This window comes from Orycteropus afer, unplaced genomic scaffold (genome assembly GCF_000298275.1).
Source record: "Orycteropus afer afer isolate SDZICR_OR568_19922 unplaced genomic scaffold, OryAfe1.0 scaffold00077, whole genome shotgun sequence".
Classification (NCBI taxonomy): domain Eukaryota; kingdom Metazoa; phylum Chordata; class Mammalia; order Tubulidentata; family Orycteropodidae; genus Orycteropus; species Orycteropus afer.
The window spans coordinates 7,233,325-7,251,986 of record NW_006921664.1 but is presented as its reverse complement, the minus strand read 5'-3'; the positions used below and the strand labels follow the sequence as shown (position 1 = coordinate 7,251,986).

Below are 18,662 nucleotides of genomic sequence, written 5' to 3'. Positions count from 1 at the left end.
ACAATGCAGGGAGCTTGTGGCTAATAGTCAGACTAGATTTTTTTTTTTTTAAGTAAGCAAAATTTTAGGGAGTATAAAGATAGGTAATGAGTATGTAAGACTCCCTCACATTTTCTGCATAGATATTTAATAAAGACCCACAAATAAAAACACAAGGTAGACAACTTAGATATGTGCTCAGAGGAAAAAAAAAACCTACCAATGCTATTTTAAACTTTCATGCCTAAAAGAAAATAAAAAAGAAATAAACCTTTAATGAGGGAAGGAACAGAACATGCAACTACATCTCTTCTTCGTCCTTGTATCTGTAGGAACAACAAATGCAGCAACAAGGGCTTTTTAAACAGAGAAACAGGCCTTTCTAAAGAGAAGTCACAGTCTTTTAAAAAAAAGCTTAGAAGAATTCATAAAACCTTTTCCTCCACGCTTCTGACCACTTTAAAAAAATGCTCTCGCCACTTAAAAAAATAATGTATCTTCCATCTTTTTCAACAATATAATCTGGTTGGGGAAAAAAAGCAGTTGCACAGACTTAAGGTTGTGTGAGGCTCTTTGATCTGCACCCTGATGAGTGAACATTCCCCTTTGCTGCAAGCCAACTAATGAAGGGATGAAATTAGCTTTTATCCTGGGCACTTTCCTGAGCAAAAAAACAGGCGCTAATCAGCTGTCCTCACTAATCAGTCATCTGGTTAATGACCTTTTGCCTTCACACACTAAAATTTCTGAATGATGTGGAAAAAGGGAAACACAAACCAGTCCCCCTTTCTGGAGCTCAATGGATCATCTGGAATTGGAGCCGCAAAGGTTAAAATGGCAAGTCTGTATCCTGGTTAGGTGATAAATCTGTAATCAGTAACGGCAAGCTTCGGTACCACCTCAATGTGAGCTTCATTACTCCACCAACAAATTATAGTTTTTAACTAGAAACAGGCCAGAGATAAACTCAAATCATATTTTTCTTTATATTCTGCCTTTGGAGAAAACCATCGTGCATTTGTGTTCAAGAGTCCTGGTTAATTTCTTAAGCTGTGTTAATGCTGGAGAAAGAGCTTCAAAAGTTTCTGGTATGCTGGTTAGAGGCAAGCAGTGAGGAGAAAAATCTTACATATTGAAGAGTTTAGCATTGATTTGTTCAAAGAGGTCTGTCCCTCCTCAACAATTACACAAAAGTCATTATAAACAGGAATAGCTGCTATTAAAGACCTCTCGTAGAGCACCACTTTAATAACTCCCTGCCATCAATCGGTTTACCCCCTACAGCATCTACCTAGGTAGAACAAATCTGCTTCTAGTTCCCAGCAAAAGCCCACGCAGATTAGCCACAAACAGACCACTTTCCCAAAGGTTGCCCCACTGAGGCCCGAAGTTGCTTAAGGATTTAAGGAAATGGCATGCTTTAAAAAGGTCAGGAAGTACAAGAAATAAGAAGAAAAGTGGAAAGCAAATGAAATATTTTTATAGATTGTTTTTGTTGTTTAATACAAACCAAATAATTCATCAAGCACACACACGTTCACGTTCACGCACACACACACAACACACTCTTGCCCCACTGGCTAGCCTTAAGCACTTACGGTAGTGAGGCTCCATGTACCCGTTGCGAGGGTCCATGGCAAACACTGTCCCACGATAAGGGACAGAGGGCTCGGCCAGGTGCGGGATGGACCCATGGATCTCCTTCTTGATCAGCGAGGCCCTCTCGTCGCTGGATGTTGAAGGCTCCTCGCTGATTTTGCCGAGCCCCTGGACACTCTGTGGCTGCATGGTGATTGCGTTTCTTCTTTCTCTGTGATAGGTCTGTCCAGGACTCTCATCCTCTAGAGAATGAAGGACAAGGAAAGACACTGTGATTCACTTTAAGGAGCAACTGAAAACTAGTAATAAATTAGGTCTCCCTTGGACCTCCCCCACACTAAAAGAAGCCTATTTCTCATTCATGGCAACTTTGAAAGCTACAGTGTGATGGGATATTTGTAAGACAAAATTGCTTATGAATAAGGGTCCAAAATACAAATGGGAGGGTAGAGGGAAGCAGGAAATGAGCCTATTAAATTGAGATGTGGGGGGTCAGCAAATTATCATCACCAGCTTACCGCTGAATTTGCCAGTGAGGCTATTTATTAATCATGGACTTGCCAATGTCCCTACAAGTTCCATGTAGAACTGAACGTTTCTCCAGCCTGAGATCTGGGAAGGGAGGATTCAGCTTCCTTTTCTCTACTGGAGGAAAGGGCCTCTGAGATAACGACAAGTCCAGCCACCCACTGATGCTTTGGGTAGCATTAAGGTGATATAGGTTCTTTGTTCCTCACAGAAGGACATGTTAGAAAGGGATTCAGAAGTTTCTGTTTTTGCTTTTCAAGTCAGATTTGGTAACTCACCAAGAAATTTCAGAGTCAGAAATGGGACAGAAAATCCACTGGGTACAGGGAAAAAGGTGCCAATCATGAAAAGCTACAGTGCCCCATGAGAGAAAGTTACTGCTTCTGCCCATACTACAAAGCTGAAACTGAAGGTGAAAATGTATGGCTGGAAGTCCAAGTGTGAGAAGGTTCTGTGCCTGAAGAAACCAGCCAGTTATGTTGATATACTTGCAAGCTTTGGTGGGATCCATATTTCTTCAAACAAGTAAGGAAAAGCATGTCAAAATTCCACATAATTTGGTATTAAACTACCCAGTACTTCAATTCCCTTTGATCTATAAGAACTTTCCATCTATCCACTATGGCTGTCTGCAAATGCGATTGGATGACCTTTCTATAATAATGGATCAAAGAGCTAATGCATAAGATTAAACCAAATTGGCTATCAGAATCTGCAACAAGTGGACAATTCATTGTGAGTATCATACGCATAGGCTAAGTAGAGACAGCCCCCAAGTTAAGAACAAGATCTGGTCCTAAGAGTGCCTTTAAGTCAAAACAGGTGCATACAGTTCTTATTTAGACTTACTTTAATGTAAGAAAAGGAGCTCTGGTAGCATAGTGACTAAAGCACTTGACTGCTAACCAGAAGGCTAACCCACCAGCCACTCCTCGGAAGGAAGGTTGGGCAATCCTACTTCCGTAGTGATACTGCCTCGGAAACCCAAGGAGGGGTCGCTATGAGTCGGGGCCGACTCAACGGCACATAACAACAACAACAACAATGTAAGAAAGGAGCTCTGGTGGCACAGTGCCTAAGACATTTGACTGCTAACCAGAAGGCTGGCAGTTCAAACCCACCAGCCACTCCATGGAAGGAAGACGAGGCAATCTACTTCCGTAAAGATTCACAGCCTCGGAAACCAAATGGGGATCACTATAAGTCAGAATCAACTCGATGACAGTGAGTTGGGTTTGGGTTAGTGTAAGGAAGAGTCCTTATGACATAGTGGTTAAAGTACTCAGATGCGAACCAGAAGGCCTATAGTTCAACTCACCAGCTGCACCACGGAAGAAAGAAGTAGCAGTCTGCTTTCATAAAAATTTACAGCCTTGGAAACCCTAGGGGCAGTTCTACTCTGTTCTAGCGTAAGTATGAGTTGGAACGGGTTTGGGTTTTTGGGTTAGTGTACGAAAGAGCCCTGGTGTTACAGGAGTTAAGTAAGCACTTGGCTACGAACTGGATGGCACTTTGAACCCACCAGCCACTCCACAGAAGAAAGATGAGGCAGTCTGCTTCCATAAAGATTTACAGCCTTGGAAACCCAAAGGGGGTCGCTATGAGTTGGAATTGACCCAGTGGCAGTGAGTTTGGTTTGGTTTTTTGCAGGGATTGGTTCAATTGTTTCAATGTGAGAGCAAAGCTGCATAACATGAAAGGGGAAGTACAAGTTGCCCATAAATTGGATGTTCATAACTCAGGGAATTAACGTGCTCCCAAACAAGCTCTGCACTTCACTGACACACTGTGCTCTAGAGGTTAAGTGCTGACGGGAAAACGGCTGTTAGGTCACTTCTTGGACATCAAATTTTAAAACTGTATTCTATTCCTTATTGGAAAAAATAAAATTAGAAAAAAAAACCTATTTGGGTCTAAGAAATAATAATATTTTAGACAGATTTTGAACACATCTTTCCAAATGTATAAACTTATACCAAGTATGTCTAGCTGAGAGGCCCATAGCTAGGAAAATTACACTTTAAGTTTCATCACTCTTTGTATAAATTCAAGAGAAAGTCCAGCTATAACACAAACATGAAAAATACGAACTAAAGTAACAGCTACTGCTTTGTGTTGACTAATGACTTGAACTACCAAAAGCCAGCAGCAACTTTAGTCTTTCTGCCTATGTCTGAGACTTGAAGAAATAAGCTATGTAGTTTTCTCAGCCTAGCAAATGACTTATAAAATAGAATAGACAATGAGGTATGTTTCACCTGAATTTGCTGACTACTACCCAGCAACTGTGAAACATTATTTAAATATTGTTTTGTGCAGATCCTCACTCCTAAACCTTATAGTTAAGGGATAAATTACCAGTTTAATCTATCAAGTAACTACTAAAAAAAAATTCAGGTGTAACCCTACATTTTCACACATTTTGGTCTTTAGAAAAGCAATCTGAACCATGATTTTGGTAAATTAGAAACAAACTACAAAAAAATTAAAAAAAAAAAAAAATCTACATTGTTACTTGTCCTCTGACTAACACTTTCAGGCACTAGTCCACCCTTAGATTTCATTGGCAGTGAAGTTGTATGCTACAGACTAAGAGGTTTTCATTATGTAAAAGCAAAAGAGGGTCAAAAACACTAAAACTTGTAATAGGTTTTATAAAAATGTCTATAATGTACAAATGGCTAAAGTCATATTTTCCACTAATTTGGTCTCCATATAAAACCTTTCTTCCAAATTTCAACTTCAGGTGAACTCCTAGCACTGAGGTGCAAATTCTGTAGAATGGGACTTTCATTTGGAAGGCCAGGAAAACCCTTACCAAGAAGAAGGACTGCCTTCAGGCTGTGACACATAATTACCCTTTGGTGGGAAAGATGAATAACCCAATTCTAACGGATCTGTTCCAGGTTTAAAACCAGATTTCCTTAACTTAATCTTCCATAAAGAAGTTAACTTTTCATGTCTTAAAGCTGTATTCCTATACCCTATGCAGGCAGTTCCCATATTACAAACATGGGACTTATGACTTAGGGCCAACTCTGACAACTTGCCTTTTAGTGTTATGTAAATTTGTCCTCACTTTGTAAAGATGGAACCAACCCCTACTCAAATTCTTCATCACAAGCACCTTCACTTGTTGCACGTGCAGCTTTTAAATCACTGAAAAGGCTTCAAGCCTTTTCTTGCACTAAAGTAAGGTTAAATAAGAAACGCATGCAACTGTTCTAACTTACCTACAAATTCAACTTAAAGATACACATAAGAATGGATCTCATTCACAACTGGGGGACTGCCTGTAATAAACTTAGTTCCTTGGAAACTATGTCTTTATGATGAGCATCTGAATCCAGTGTCCCAAATAACTGAATAATTGGCACGGTCTGGTCAGAGAGTTCACCCACACCCTGGGAGAAGGTGGTGGGAGACAAAAAGGAGGGACAAGGGGAAATGAGGTGTCTTTTCAGCTGCATGACTTTCCTAGTTAGAGTTAACCAAACGTGTGTGAATATTAAAGTTATTATAAGAAACAACCAAAGTTCAAAATGTTTAATGTAGACCAAATTAAGCCATTCCCTTAGCAGAGTTAAATACAGACAAGAAATTTTTTTAATGTGGAAATTCTCATCAGGAGACTTACTTTTACAAAAGTTGATGCTACTACATTTTTCCCTCCCCTCGCCACAAAGAAAAAAAAATTTCCAGGAGAGAACTAGTTCATGAGGTTTACCTCTCGTACTGAGTTCCTTTTGATGGGCAATCAGATGAAAACTTGACAGTATATACACTCCGCAATACAAACAACTATGAGCTTGAAAGCACTCTCTATACAGTGAAAGGGAAACTTTTCCATGCAATATTCCTGCCTGCTCTTATAAATTTAGCAACCACTTCAGCAAGCCAAAAGATGAAAGCTGTCTAATCTTGTTCTGTTGAGCGGAATGGTTCAATAAAGTTTGAGAGTCAGTGCAGACAGGCTACGCCAGGCCAAATTATTGACAGAAACATACTGTCCACCATGGCAACAAGTAGAAGTCGGCTGCAAAAATGTAAGCAAACAGCCCACTGCTCCAAGAGTATCTGCCAATAGACTTTAACAGCCAAACACAAGACGACTGTTAGTGCTTCTCTATGTTTAACAGCTGCAGGCTCTGGGGTCAAGCTGAAACATCCAATTCACTAAAAAGTTACAGAGAAAAATGATTTTAAATACTGTCATCATAATCCCACTCTGTACCTTTTTCCTTCTGTATATATGTGCTCAAGTAGAAGTTAAAAATTCCTGCCCCCAAGCGGAGAGCTCCCCAAAGCATCATGTTTTAGAAACTGTCCCAGATTTTACAAACTCATCCAAAAGCAACCGACATTTACTTGGACGCTCTTAGGGTCATAAACTGAAATATCAAAAGTTGCGTCATTGCAAAAACTGCTTAGAAAGTTTACAATAAAGCTTTAAAGAAAAGAATCATGTTGCTTGAAGCCAAACTCAATGAAACACTCTCTTGTGCATCTGCTCACAAACTACAGAATTTCTCATTATAGCAGAGGAAGCAAGTTTTTTTTTTTTTTTCCCACCTACGACTTGAGATAAAAGTTTCAGATTGGATTCTTCTAATATAAAAAATAAAACTTTGCAACGTATCACTAACTAGGGACACCCTATGTCACACTAACAAAATGAGCTGTTCAGGAGCTCACAGTACACGTGTCTGCCCCCCCCCCTTTTTTTTACAGCCATTTTAAACCATTCTCCCCAAGTCCCCTTTTAATACCATCACTTCTCTCTCCCCCTAAGATACAGAAGACACAAAGTATAAGAGAATAGGCAATACTCACAACTCAGTCCCCAGGCTTTGGCTAGCTACTTCCTGCAAACTTCTCTTGGTGAGCTTTCACTAGCTGTGCAGACCCTCTAGGAACATTCTCCGGTGCCTCTCTGCCTCCCTCTCACTCTCCCTCTCTTTTCCTCTCCTCTTCCCTCTCCCTCTCTGAGGCAGCGTTGCTCCCATTAGAGGAATTAAAAGTGGTTGGAGCCATGCTAAATTTAACAAGCTCATTAGTATTCTTTCTGTGTGCTTCCTAGTGAACTCTCCCTATTCAAGCCCCTCTCTCCAGCAGAAGGGTCAGGCGGCTAATCATTAAATCAAACTAATGTCACCCTATCACAATCAGCCCGAGAGAAGGAGGGTTTATTATTTCAGTTTATGCTAAATAAACGGTTTTACAAATGGTCTCCAAGCAAGGTCAACAGCAGCTTCAATTACAAGACAAACTTAACAAGAGTTGCTATAAACCAAGTACTCCGTGTTGACTTAAGAACAGGCTCGGCTCCGCATATTGCCACTAGTGGGATTGTACAGGAATGCATATTGTAAAATAAAGGAAGGGGTGAGCTTTTTTCTTTGCCAGAATTTGCCACTGCACAGCGACTCCTCATTCACCTCTCTCCAACCAGCTAGCCGCTCAGCTCAATTCACCCCACACAAAGGCTGGAGCCCAGACCTCAATGGACCGAGTGAAACATGTTCAAAACTAGGCTCTCTATTGTGACTGAATTTCTTAACATCTTTTCAAAAAGCGGAGAATGCCTTGAGGCTAAAGGAAGAAACAGGCTAATGGTGAATTGGGAATTCTGAGCAAATTTCAGAGCCCTTTCCTCCTAGCTTTTGAGGTTGAAAGCAAGCTCTTTCCTTTCAAGTTTCAAAGTCCTTTTTCCTCCCGCAGTGTCACAGAAGGATTTGAAAAGAAGGTAATTGTGCTCGCAGTCTCCCTGATCAGAGCTTACGTCCTATTTCTGGTATTTCGGAATACTTCTTGCAATAATAGTGCATATAGCTCAATCCCTTAACCGGCCTGCACTCTGCATTTGCTCATTAAATGAACAATTGCGGGTATAAAATGCCTTTTATGTTCAAGGTCTGGATATAAGATAAGCATTCTAGGACTCTAAATTTGGTTTACTAAGGAAATTCTCCATCATTAAATTACAAAACTGAAGTCAGAATATCAGGCTTTCCCAGAAAAGTAGCACTCAGGTTGCGGTGAACCAAAATGAAGGGGGGATGGGGTCGAGGCAGGACACAAAATGTTAAGAGGGGGAAAAAAAGACTGCATGTTCAAATTTCTAGCAGAATGGAATTCTAACAAGAAAATATTTCCATGTCTAAGAGAGTCTGAGTATGCAAAACCTCATCATTTCTACACTGAATGACATAATAAAGTCATCTTCAAATGAATTAAAACACAGGATGAGTCTCCATAAATATGTAGATCACTGTTGCTGACTTCTTACCAGCAAACATCTCACCCTTAATCAAAGGATTAAGGAAAAACATAATCCTTTACCTTGATAGGATGCTTTATAATTTATATCATCTCATTTGATCCTTACAACAACTCAATGATGATGGGCTCAGAACAAGGTATGAGGCCCAGTGTCCTGATCAGAAAAAAAGGCCCCATGTCCTACAGCGGGTAAGTGATGGAGTGAGAACTCCAGCTACTCCTTATTGAACTCCCCTATTGGCAGGTCCTGATGTCTATTACTGGGTAAGCCTTTGTAATGATACTTGGAGTTTACAGGTCCCCCCACCTCACCTTTCCATACCAATAAAAAGGAGGACAAAAGTAATGACATTTTTGTGCATCAAAATTTCAAAACTCATAGTCTCCTATGAAGTTTTTGTCCACACAAACCCATTCTTAGAAAACACTGAGAAGAACATGAATGACAGTTCTAGGGATTCATGGGAACTTACAGGAGACATTGGTGGTTCACTGGTAGAATTCTCACCTTCTATGAGGGAAACTCAGGTTCAAATTCCAACCAATGCACCCCAAATGCAATCACCCTTCCGTCAGTGGAGGTTGCGTGTTGCTATAATGCTAAACAAGTTTCAATAGCATTTCCAAACTAAGACAGAGTAGGAATAAAGTACCTGGGGATCTACTTCTGAAAATCAGACAATGAAAACTCTATGGACCACAACAGCTTGATTAGTAACCGATCATGGGGACGACGTAGGACCAGGTAGTGTTTCATTCCATGGTGGGACTGCCACAAGTCAAGGTGGACTCCAAGGCAGATAATACCACCACTAGAATTCAGCATATCAGTCTCGTGGCGTATACACAAAACCTCGATTCTTTCTTTCTCAGGCTTGAAGACACACACCTACATTACCAAGGGCTGCAAATTCATCCCATTGCACTCTCAGGCTCAGCCAACAGCTTCTGTGCCTTACTCAATGTTTTACTATTCTTTTATAAGCCTGGGGCCCCACCTTACTCGTCTGAGTGAAAAACAGAACATCATTATCTTCTTGCCTCCCTATGTTTGGAAATGGCATTATTTCATTTTTTTCTATTATTTGTTTGTTGTATCTTGTCAGCTTTTCTTTCTTGGGTTTGTTTACATTTTGGTGTGGTTTAAATGAAAACCAATGGAACTCAAGTCCTCACTTCCCCGTTTCAGATCTCACCCCAACACTTGGACCAAAGAGAGATCAGATATGAAAAAGAGAAGAGGATAAGTATATTCATAAGGACTACCAAACTATGCCAGGGAGAGGGAATAAAGTTCCTGCAGTTTTTAAGAGTCAAATAGTCCCTCTTTCCATCTAGACTTCAATTATGCCTAGGTTCCCTTAGAATGTCTAGAGCTGGGCTTCAAAAGGGAGTGAGCAAACAATGCCTTCCCGAAGAACATTTCCAATACCCCTGGGGTCAGCCGCTGCCCTTGTGCGGCTACACATACATCTCCCAGTGACAATGACTGATGACAGAAAAAGTGCTCAGATGGATCAGGAGTGAGCACTCCGCTTTGTGTGCAACCTTTAAACCACGCTCCCAGGTCTGCAACACGAGAGAGCTACAGCAGAAGTGGAAGCTTTGGAGAAATCCAAGTGACAACCCTCCCAGGGTGAAATGAGCCATATGTAGCAAATGCCCTCCCTATTCGAGTCATCAGTACTGCATCTTACTTATTTTACCATTTCTGATGTTCTTTTTGCCAAAGAATAAAACCCAGTCTAGACTGACAACAACCCCCTGTTCCTTCACTGGAAACTATTTATTCCAAAGTGCAACAGGGCAGCAGCAGATGAGTGCCCAATCCAAGGCAGAAACTATCGCTTAGCTCCTCAACTGCTCAGTTTACCCAGCTCCTTTAACTTCAAAAGAGCTTCCTGGGAAAGAAGGGAGTGGGCAGAAAAGGCAAGATGGGAATTTAGATAAACTAAAATGCAAAACCTGAAATGGCTGTCACCCCCACTGCAACAGAGAGGGTTGATGGTTTGCAGAGCAAGCAGCCTCCTGCCTTTTTTCAAGACAATAACAATGACGAGGCACTGCCTATCTGGAGAATCTGGACCTGATAACACAATCAGCCAGTCTGAGGCCTTGCTAACTGTGCCCTGGGAGCCTGCAGGGTTTTCATCCACTCTCATTCATACCCCTAAACCTTCGTGCTCCTAAATAAGGAGTATTCTACCCAACCCTGTGCCTGAGAGGGTGCTTCTAAGTGGTGATGACAAGGATTGGTTGAGCAGCTAGGACTTTGTTGAATAATAACCATAAGCATGCTGGGGTGTTCAAGTCCAAGCACAAATCAACAGACTAATTATTGTCAAAATTCTAAACAGAACCGAAACCCACTGCCATCAAGTCAGTTCTGACTCATAGCATCCCTATGTAGACAGAGTAGAACTGACCCATAGGGGTTTCAAGGCTGTAAATCTTTATGGAAGCAGACTGCCTCATCGTTCTCCCTCAGAGTCGCTGGTGGGTTCAAACCACTGACCTTCTAGTTAGGAGCCCAATGCTTTAACCACAGTGCCACCAGAGTTCCTTTCTAAATAGAACTCATTCAACTCACTGCCGTGGAGTTGGATCTGACTCATAGCGACCCCTCCCTCCTGGGGTTTCCGAGGCAGTTTCACTACCGAAGTAGATTGCCCAACCTTCCTTCAGAGGAGTGGCTGGTGGGTTTGAACCACCAGCCTTCTGGTTAGCAGTCAAGTGCCTGAGGCACTACACCACCAGAGCACTAGCCAAATCCTGCAGCACTGGGGAAGAGGAGAAAAAAACAAGCAGATCCCTGTGTAGTTCAAATGGTCTGTGCTGGACTACTAACCTAAAGACTGGCAGTTTGAATCTACCTAGCAGTGCCACAGAAGAAAGGCCTGGTAATCTGCTTCCATAAAGATTTTTAAAAATTAAAAAAAAAAAAAAATTGCCATCAAGGGAACTCCAACTCTTGACAACCCCATGTGTTACAGAGCAGAACTGCTACATAGCTTTCTTGGCTTTAATCTTTATGAAAGCAGTTCACCAGCCCTTTCTATGGCAGTACTGCTGGGTGAGTTCAAACTACAAATCTGTAGGTTAGAAGCTGACTGCAAACCACTTGTGCCACACAAGCTCCTTATTTCATAACAAATTACAGCCAAGAAGACTTGATGGAGCAGTTCTACTCTGAAGCACACGGGTTGCCTAGAGCCAAGTCATCTGGATGGCAACAGGTTTGGGGTTTTTTTGTTTTGCTTTGTTTTACCCTTGTGAGCTCTCTCCTTTAAAAGAGAAGGAGATCTTCCTTATTTTCTGAGTATGTCAAGACCCATCCTTGAATTAAGAATTCTAAAATTTCATGAAGCTTCTTCTATTAGCCTGCTATTAGTTGCTAGTTGCTGCTTACACTGAGTGAGTTAATTAGTTACATCAAAGGCACTACAATAAATTCCCAGGAGGACTACATTTCTTTCCTTTCTGCTTAATAGCGCATTTATGCCTATCTGTGAGTAACAGTCTTATGAACATTTAGGTATTAGGGATTTCTTTGAGAACTCGGTTTTTAGTCTTTCATAAGCAAAGAACGAAGACTCTCTCCGACTTTGCACATACAGACCTCAGCAGTTAAGATTCAATAATTAGATTCACAGTTAATACTTTAGCAGAAACAATAAAACGCCTGTTTGGGAGGCTAGAGTGTCCAAGCTGCTGCCCCCACTACCTGCATCTTCCCAAAGGAACAATCCTATCACTCTGGAGATCTACCCTACCCCTAATCTGGCAGGGAGGACTCAGAACCTGGTTTTCCTTTAAAGGCACGGAGAAACAAACCTCTGCGTGTTAACAGTTTTACTGGCTGTACTTTCGAACTAGGATTCCCAGGTTTACTCCTTCTCACCTCGCAGCAGCAAAGTCCCGTTTCCTAACCTTCCCACCATCTTTTAAATTGCAGGAGTGAACATAAATTTAACTGGTTTCATCTGGTGTGTTTATGTTGCATGTTTCTGTTTTTAGAATGCCAAGTAATGAGAAAGCCTGAGCATACGGTGGTATTGTATTTTTAATAAAATTTACAGAACATGCCTACTCTTTTGCAGAAATCAGCCACTCCTAGAGAACAGATCTAAATATCAAGGTTATACCATTATTATAGTCCAGTGAGTTGGAGACTCCACCCCCAGCATGACACAGAGGAGGAAGGACAGCAAAGGCCAGGTAATCTTCCACCCCCACACCCTGTAAGATTTCTACAACAGAAACTCTCCCTAGCTGTAGCCCACTCTGACCTCAGCTATGAAATGTTCATAGCTGAGTCAGTCAATAAATTAGCTAATTTAAAACTACTCAACTCAGCCTTTGTAGAGCAAAGCAGCCACAGACAGTATTTAACCAATGAGTTAACCAATGAGTGTTGTTGTATGCCCTCGAGCCAATTACCACTCGTAACATTCCTGTATGACAGAGTAAAACTGCCCTGGACGGTTTCCTAGGCTGTGAACTTTATGGGAGCAGAATGCCAGGTTTTTACTCCCATGGAGCCACTGGTAGGTTTGAACCTCTGTCCTTTTGGTTAACAGCAGAGTGCTTAACCATTTCGCCACCAGAGCGCCTTAAACAATCAATAACCAATAGGAAACGAAAATATCATGTTCTGATTCTTCACAACTTTACCACAGAAGAGGTGTGAGTTTGCCTGGGCAGCCTACATCTGGTTATTTAGCAAAAAAGTCTGCATCTATTGCTGGTGGGAATGCAAAATGGTACAGCCACTGTGGAAAACAGTCTGGTGATTCCTCAAAACTAGACATACAGCTGCCACATGACCCAGCAATTCCACTCCCAGGCATATACCCTAGGGATCCAACAGAAGTGACACAAATAGATATAACGCACACTCATATTCGTCACAGCACTAGTCAAAACAGCAAAAAGATGGAAACAACCTAAGTGCCCATCAACAGATGAATGGATAAGCAAAACATGGAACATACATGCAACTGAAAACTACTCAGCAATAAAGAAAATGAGTCGCAAAATATTTTGGAACATGGTTGAACCTGGAAGACATTATATTGAATGAAATAAGTCAATCACAAAAAAAATATTTTATGTTCTCACTTTTATGAAATTATACGAACAAGTAAATACATAGAAACTAATGTGGGTTACCAGGGTCCACTCTCTAGATAGTAAAACCAAAAGACTCTTGTTATTTTGGTGATGGGAAAAATAACACCAAATGAGGGTGAATTATATGCAGCTTAAGGAAGGTAAATGGTGTCACTAAAAAGTATACAAGAAAAAGGACCTGCTGGTAATTGTTATGGCACATATATAATTTTGAAACAACAGTAAACACAACCAAAAATGTATGTGCAGGTGTATACGCCGGTATGTAGGCATATATATGTATAACAAAAAAAACAACCAAATCCTGTGCCTTTGAGTCTATTCCAACTCATAGTGATCCTATAGAACAGAGTAAAACTGTCCCATAGGGCTGTAAACCTTTATGAAAGCAGACTGCCACCTCTTTCTCCCACAAAACTGCAGTGGGTTCAAACCCTGACCTTTCATTCAGCTTTAACCACTGCATCACCAGAACTCTTTTATATCTGTATATAAAAAGAAGAAAAAACTTACTGCCATTGAGTCAGTTCCAACTCACACCTACCTCTCCTTGGGTTTCTGAGGAGGTATCACTACAGAAGTAGATTGCCCAGTCTTCCTTCTGAGGAGTTGCTGGTGGGTTTGAACTAACACCCTTCTGTGGTTTGCAGTCAAATGCCTTAGGCACTACGCCACCAGCGCTCCTATACCAAAAAAATCAAACTCACTGCCATCGAATCGATCCCGACTCACAGTGACCCCTCCCTGGGTTTCTGAGGTGGTATCTCTACGGAAGTAGACTGACCAATTTTCCTTCTGAGGAACGGCTGGTAGGTTTGAACCACCAGTCTTCTGGTTAGCAATCAAATGCCTTAGGCACTACGCCACCAGAGCTCCTATAGGTATGTATATATAAGTGTGTAAATATGCCTATGTATATGCATACACATCTATGTGACTGTATGCACACATATTTATATACATAACATAGCACACAAGGGACACAGTTACAGATACTTCTTATGTATAAGCAAACACCTTGCAGGACTGGATTCCTGAGTTTGAAGGATTAGGGCCTTAGTCCCATGGGACATCTCAGTCAATTGGCACAATATAGTTCATAAAGTTATGTTCTACATCTAGTTTGCTGAGTTGTGTCTGGGTCTTAAAAGTCACGAGCAGCCATCAAAGATACAACTATTGGTCTCTCCTCATCTGGAGCAAAAAGGAAAGTGGGAAACCAAAAACTCAAAGAAGAAACTAATCTTCAGAACTAATACAAACTGCAGCCTCATTGACTCTGAAAACAGAACTAGATGATGCCAGGATACCATACTGACAATTCTAATCAGGGCCACAATAGATGGACCCTGATAAAATAAGAGAAAATGTGGAATGGAACCTCAAACACCTAAAAACAAACAAATAAATAAACAGCAAACAACAGACTTAATGAACTGGTTGAGACCAGAGGACTCCTCACGACTACTGTCCTGAGATATTCTTCTGATTCTGAACTGAAGCTAATAAATTGGCTCAAAAAATAATGAAATCACATTATGCCTTAAAAAAATCACTATATGAGATGAAATAGTCTACAATTACTTTAAAACAAAGATGAGAATGCAAGGGTGCAGGGAAACCGGATTAATGGGAAACAGAACAACCATAACAGAAATAATGAGAATATTCACACATGAAGAACGTAACCAATGTCACTGAACAACCTGTGTAGAAACTGCTCAATGGGAATCTAAACTGCTATATAAACCTTCACTGAAAATACAACAAAATATTATTTTTAAAAAGAAAAATACATCTGCAACTTTGCAAACACTTTCAGAAATGGTTCAGATACTGTCTGAATGAAGAAGGAAGAGCCATAAAATCTATCTAAAACACATCTTTATGGCCATAGTTAAGACAGGTAGCTTTGGTACACCAGCAGGTCTCTGATCCTCAGGCAACTGGGCCAGGTGACACCAGCCTGCACTGCCCCCTCCTTTGTGACTGGTAAGCAGCCCAGACCTTTCTTCTGACCTCATTCTAGCTTCCTAGGCACATTCAGGCATATGTAATGTCCCAATGTCAAGGCGAATATAAGTACCAGTCAGAGCAATTATGGAAATTTTTTAAAAAAAGACTAAATTCATCTACTTTTCTAAAATACAAATAATTTTAGCTTCATTCACTCTTCCTATGCTTTTTTTTTTTCCCCTGCAAGTCTACCAACTAAAATCTATTAACCATGTATCAATTAATAATGACAGCTAACTCAGGAATCCCGGGGTAGCACAAATGTTTAAGTGTTTGGCTACACAGAAAGGTTTGGTGGTTTGAATCCACCCAGAGGTGCCTCTGAAGAAAGGCCTCGTGATCTACTTCAAAAAGATCACAGGCATTGAAAACCCTACGGAACACAGTTCTACTCTAACATACAGGGGATTGCAAAGAGTCAAGATCAACTTAAGAGCAACTGGTTTGAAGTCCCTGGGTGGCACAAATGGTTAAGTGCTCAGCTACTCGCCTAAAGGTTGGTGGGTTTGAATCCACCTAGAGATGCCACAGAAGAAAGTCCTACAAAAGATCAAAGCCACTGAAGACCTTAATGAGGGCAGTTCTATTCTGAAACACATGGGGTCACTGTAAGTCTGAACCAACTCAATGTCAACTAGTTTGTTTTTTTAAACACTTACTTACTCTGAGGTAGTAAGGACTTCCTACCCTCCTGGTTTAAGGTTCACTGAAATTTTATCAGGAAGGCACCATCATTTTGCTCATTTGACAGTTGAAAAAACTATGGCACAGGAAGGAGAGTTATTTTCCCAGGTCACGTAACTAATTAGTGAGCTGGGAGCTCTGACAGTCTTGACTCTTTAAGCTGGACATTCTGAAAAGTGAGTCTATGTGCCCTTCCTACTCAGTGCGAAGAAATAGAAAATAACTTCAATCTGAATTTTGGTGAATGCCTTAAACACAGGTCTGAAAACTTTTCTGAAAAAGACCAACTAGTGAAATATTTTTGCTCTGTAAGCCAAATGATCTGACACAACTTACTCAAATCTGCCTCTGTGAAGCAAAAGCAGTCACAGAGTGGGCACAACCAACAAGTATGGTTACATTTATGGACTTTACTTCAGACACTGAAATTTGAATTTCCTATCATTTTCACATGTCATGAGGTATTACTCTTTCTAATGATTTCTTTTTAAAAAAACAATTGAGAAATGTAAGAGACATTCTTAGCTTATGAGCTGTACAAAGACAGGCAGTAGACTAGATGTGGCCCACACTTGAGACTGTAGTTTGCCTGCCCTACCCTAAATGAGAATATACATTTTAGATATAAAGCTAGCTACAAAACATTTAGGGACAATACATTAAAATTGAAAAAGCCATAATAACAAGTCTTAGGGAAGATGTGTAAGATAGGCACATTCATGAATTATTAAAAGTATATAGATTCCCATAATTGGCCAGATGTAACACTTCTAGGATGTATCTTAAGAAAAAATTAATAGAACAGACAGTATTTTATATTCAAAGATGTTCATCACAGTGTAATTTTATAATAGTGAAAATAATACAGTAAATATCCATTATCTTATGATATGATAGTACTTTCAAGGATTATAATGTACATAGAAAAGTAATGTTGTCATTAATTTCCATCGAGTCAACTCCAACTCATGGTGGTGACTCCATAAGCAGAGCAGAAGTGTTCCACAGGGATTTCAAGGCTGTGGCCTCTGAGAAGTACTTTTGGGTGACTTTGAACCATCAACCTTTGGCTAATAGTTGAGCTCTTAAAAATATCTGTACCACTAAGGGACTCCAGAAAAGTAATTGCTAACATTTACTATACAGAGCTTTACCAAGTGCCAGATACTACTGTAAGTATCTTACATGTGGAAAATACAATTATGATCCCCATTATACAGATATGAAAACTGAGGCATTTTCCAAGAAAACACAACTAGAAAGAGCAGAGGCTGAAGGAGAATCCAGAGTCTACTCATTTATCCACTAGGCTACAATGACTCGACATTTTTTAAAGACCCAAATTTTTGGAGGAAGGTATGGTGAGAGGAAGAGAAATATATAATTGTTTCTTGATAGAATTTCTAAATTAATTTTTTAAAAAAAAAAAGATAGAAAACTTTAAGGAAATGCACCAAACACAGCATGAAAATATTTGTATAGATTATTTTCTCTTCGTGTTTCTATTTTGCTCAACCATTTTTTAGTGTAAAAAACCTCTTTTGTTTCACTTTTAATGCCATTATTAATATAATCTTTACAATAATTCTTAGAGAAGTGCAAATTTAAGCACACACAAATTAAAAAATTACCCTACAAATTTATCTTCAAAGCTTTGTGTTAAACTATTCTATCTCTTAACACTACAAATGGCCAGTAGGCTATTTCTATACACAGTAATAACACCTTATAATGGTACAGGGCTTTACAAAGATCTCAATAAATTAGTTGATTTTTAATTCTGTGATCATTTTAATCATTTTATATCTATGCACAATGACCTTCTATAATATTACCAAAAAATGTCCTAACCTCCCCTCACTCAAAATTTGTTAACCTAAATTTCACCTAGCCACCTCCTAAAACATATAAAAGAGAAAATGCATCAAAACCCATAATTAGTACCATCACTGTTGCTCACATTTATTGAGCATTTACTACGTGCCAGGCCATGTGCTAAACGTTTCCTAAGCATTAATCCCATTTAATCCTCACAGGCCTATCAGATATGCAATATCTCACCCTAGTTTTCCAGGTGAAAATCTTGAGTCTTAACAACAGTTAAACAACCTGCTTAACGTGATCCTTCTGGCAACTGGCCAGATCTGTGTTGCAAATTGCTATTAACCTCAGCAAAGTGTATTTGAAACCATATGGATCACTGATCTGCTTGCCATTTTTCTATGTATACATGAGGATTATTTTCATAGTTAAAATTATTCTACTTCTTCCTAGTAAAGCTACCAGGATAACCTACATCAGACATTAATCCAATGAGCCTAACTGTAAACTTCAAGCCAGAGTTATGAAATGTGGTTTAGAACATCTCCAAATTTTGCATGGCACTTTGGTTGATGTTATTGTTGTTGTTCCTGCTATTATTACTGCCAAGTTTGTGTCTT

General features: G+C 40.0%; 1 protein-coding gene across 1 annotated transcript in view; it reads right to left on the bottom strand.

Annotated features, from left to right (window-relative positions):
• GLI3 (GLI family zinc finger 3) overlaps window positions 1–18,662 on the bottom strand; it is a 365,028-nt gene that overhangs the window by 257,056 nt on the left and 89,310 nt on the right. Inside the window, exon 2 of the mRNA XM_007941238.2 lies at window positions 1,578–1,820. Coding sequence (XP_007939429.1) covers window positions 1,578–1,820 — 243 coding nt within the window. The remainder of the gene's footprint in view (window positions 1–1,577; window positions 1,821–18,662) is intronic.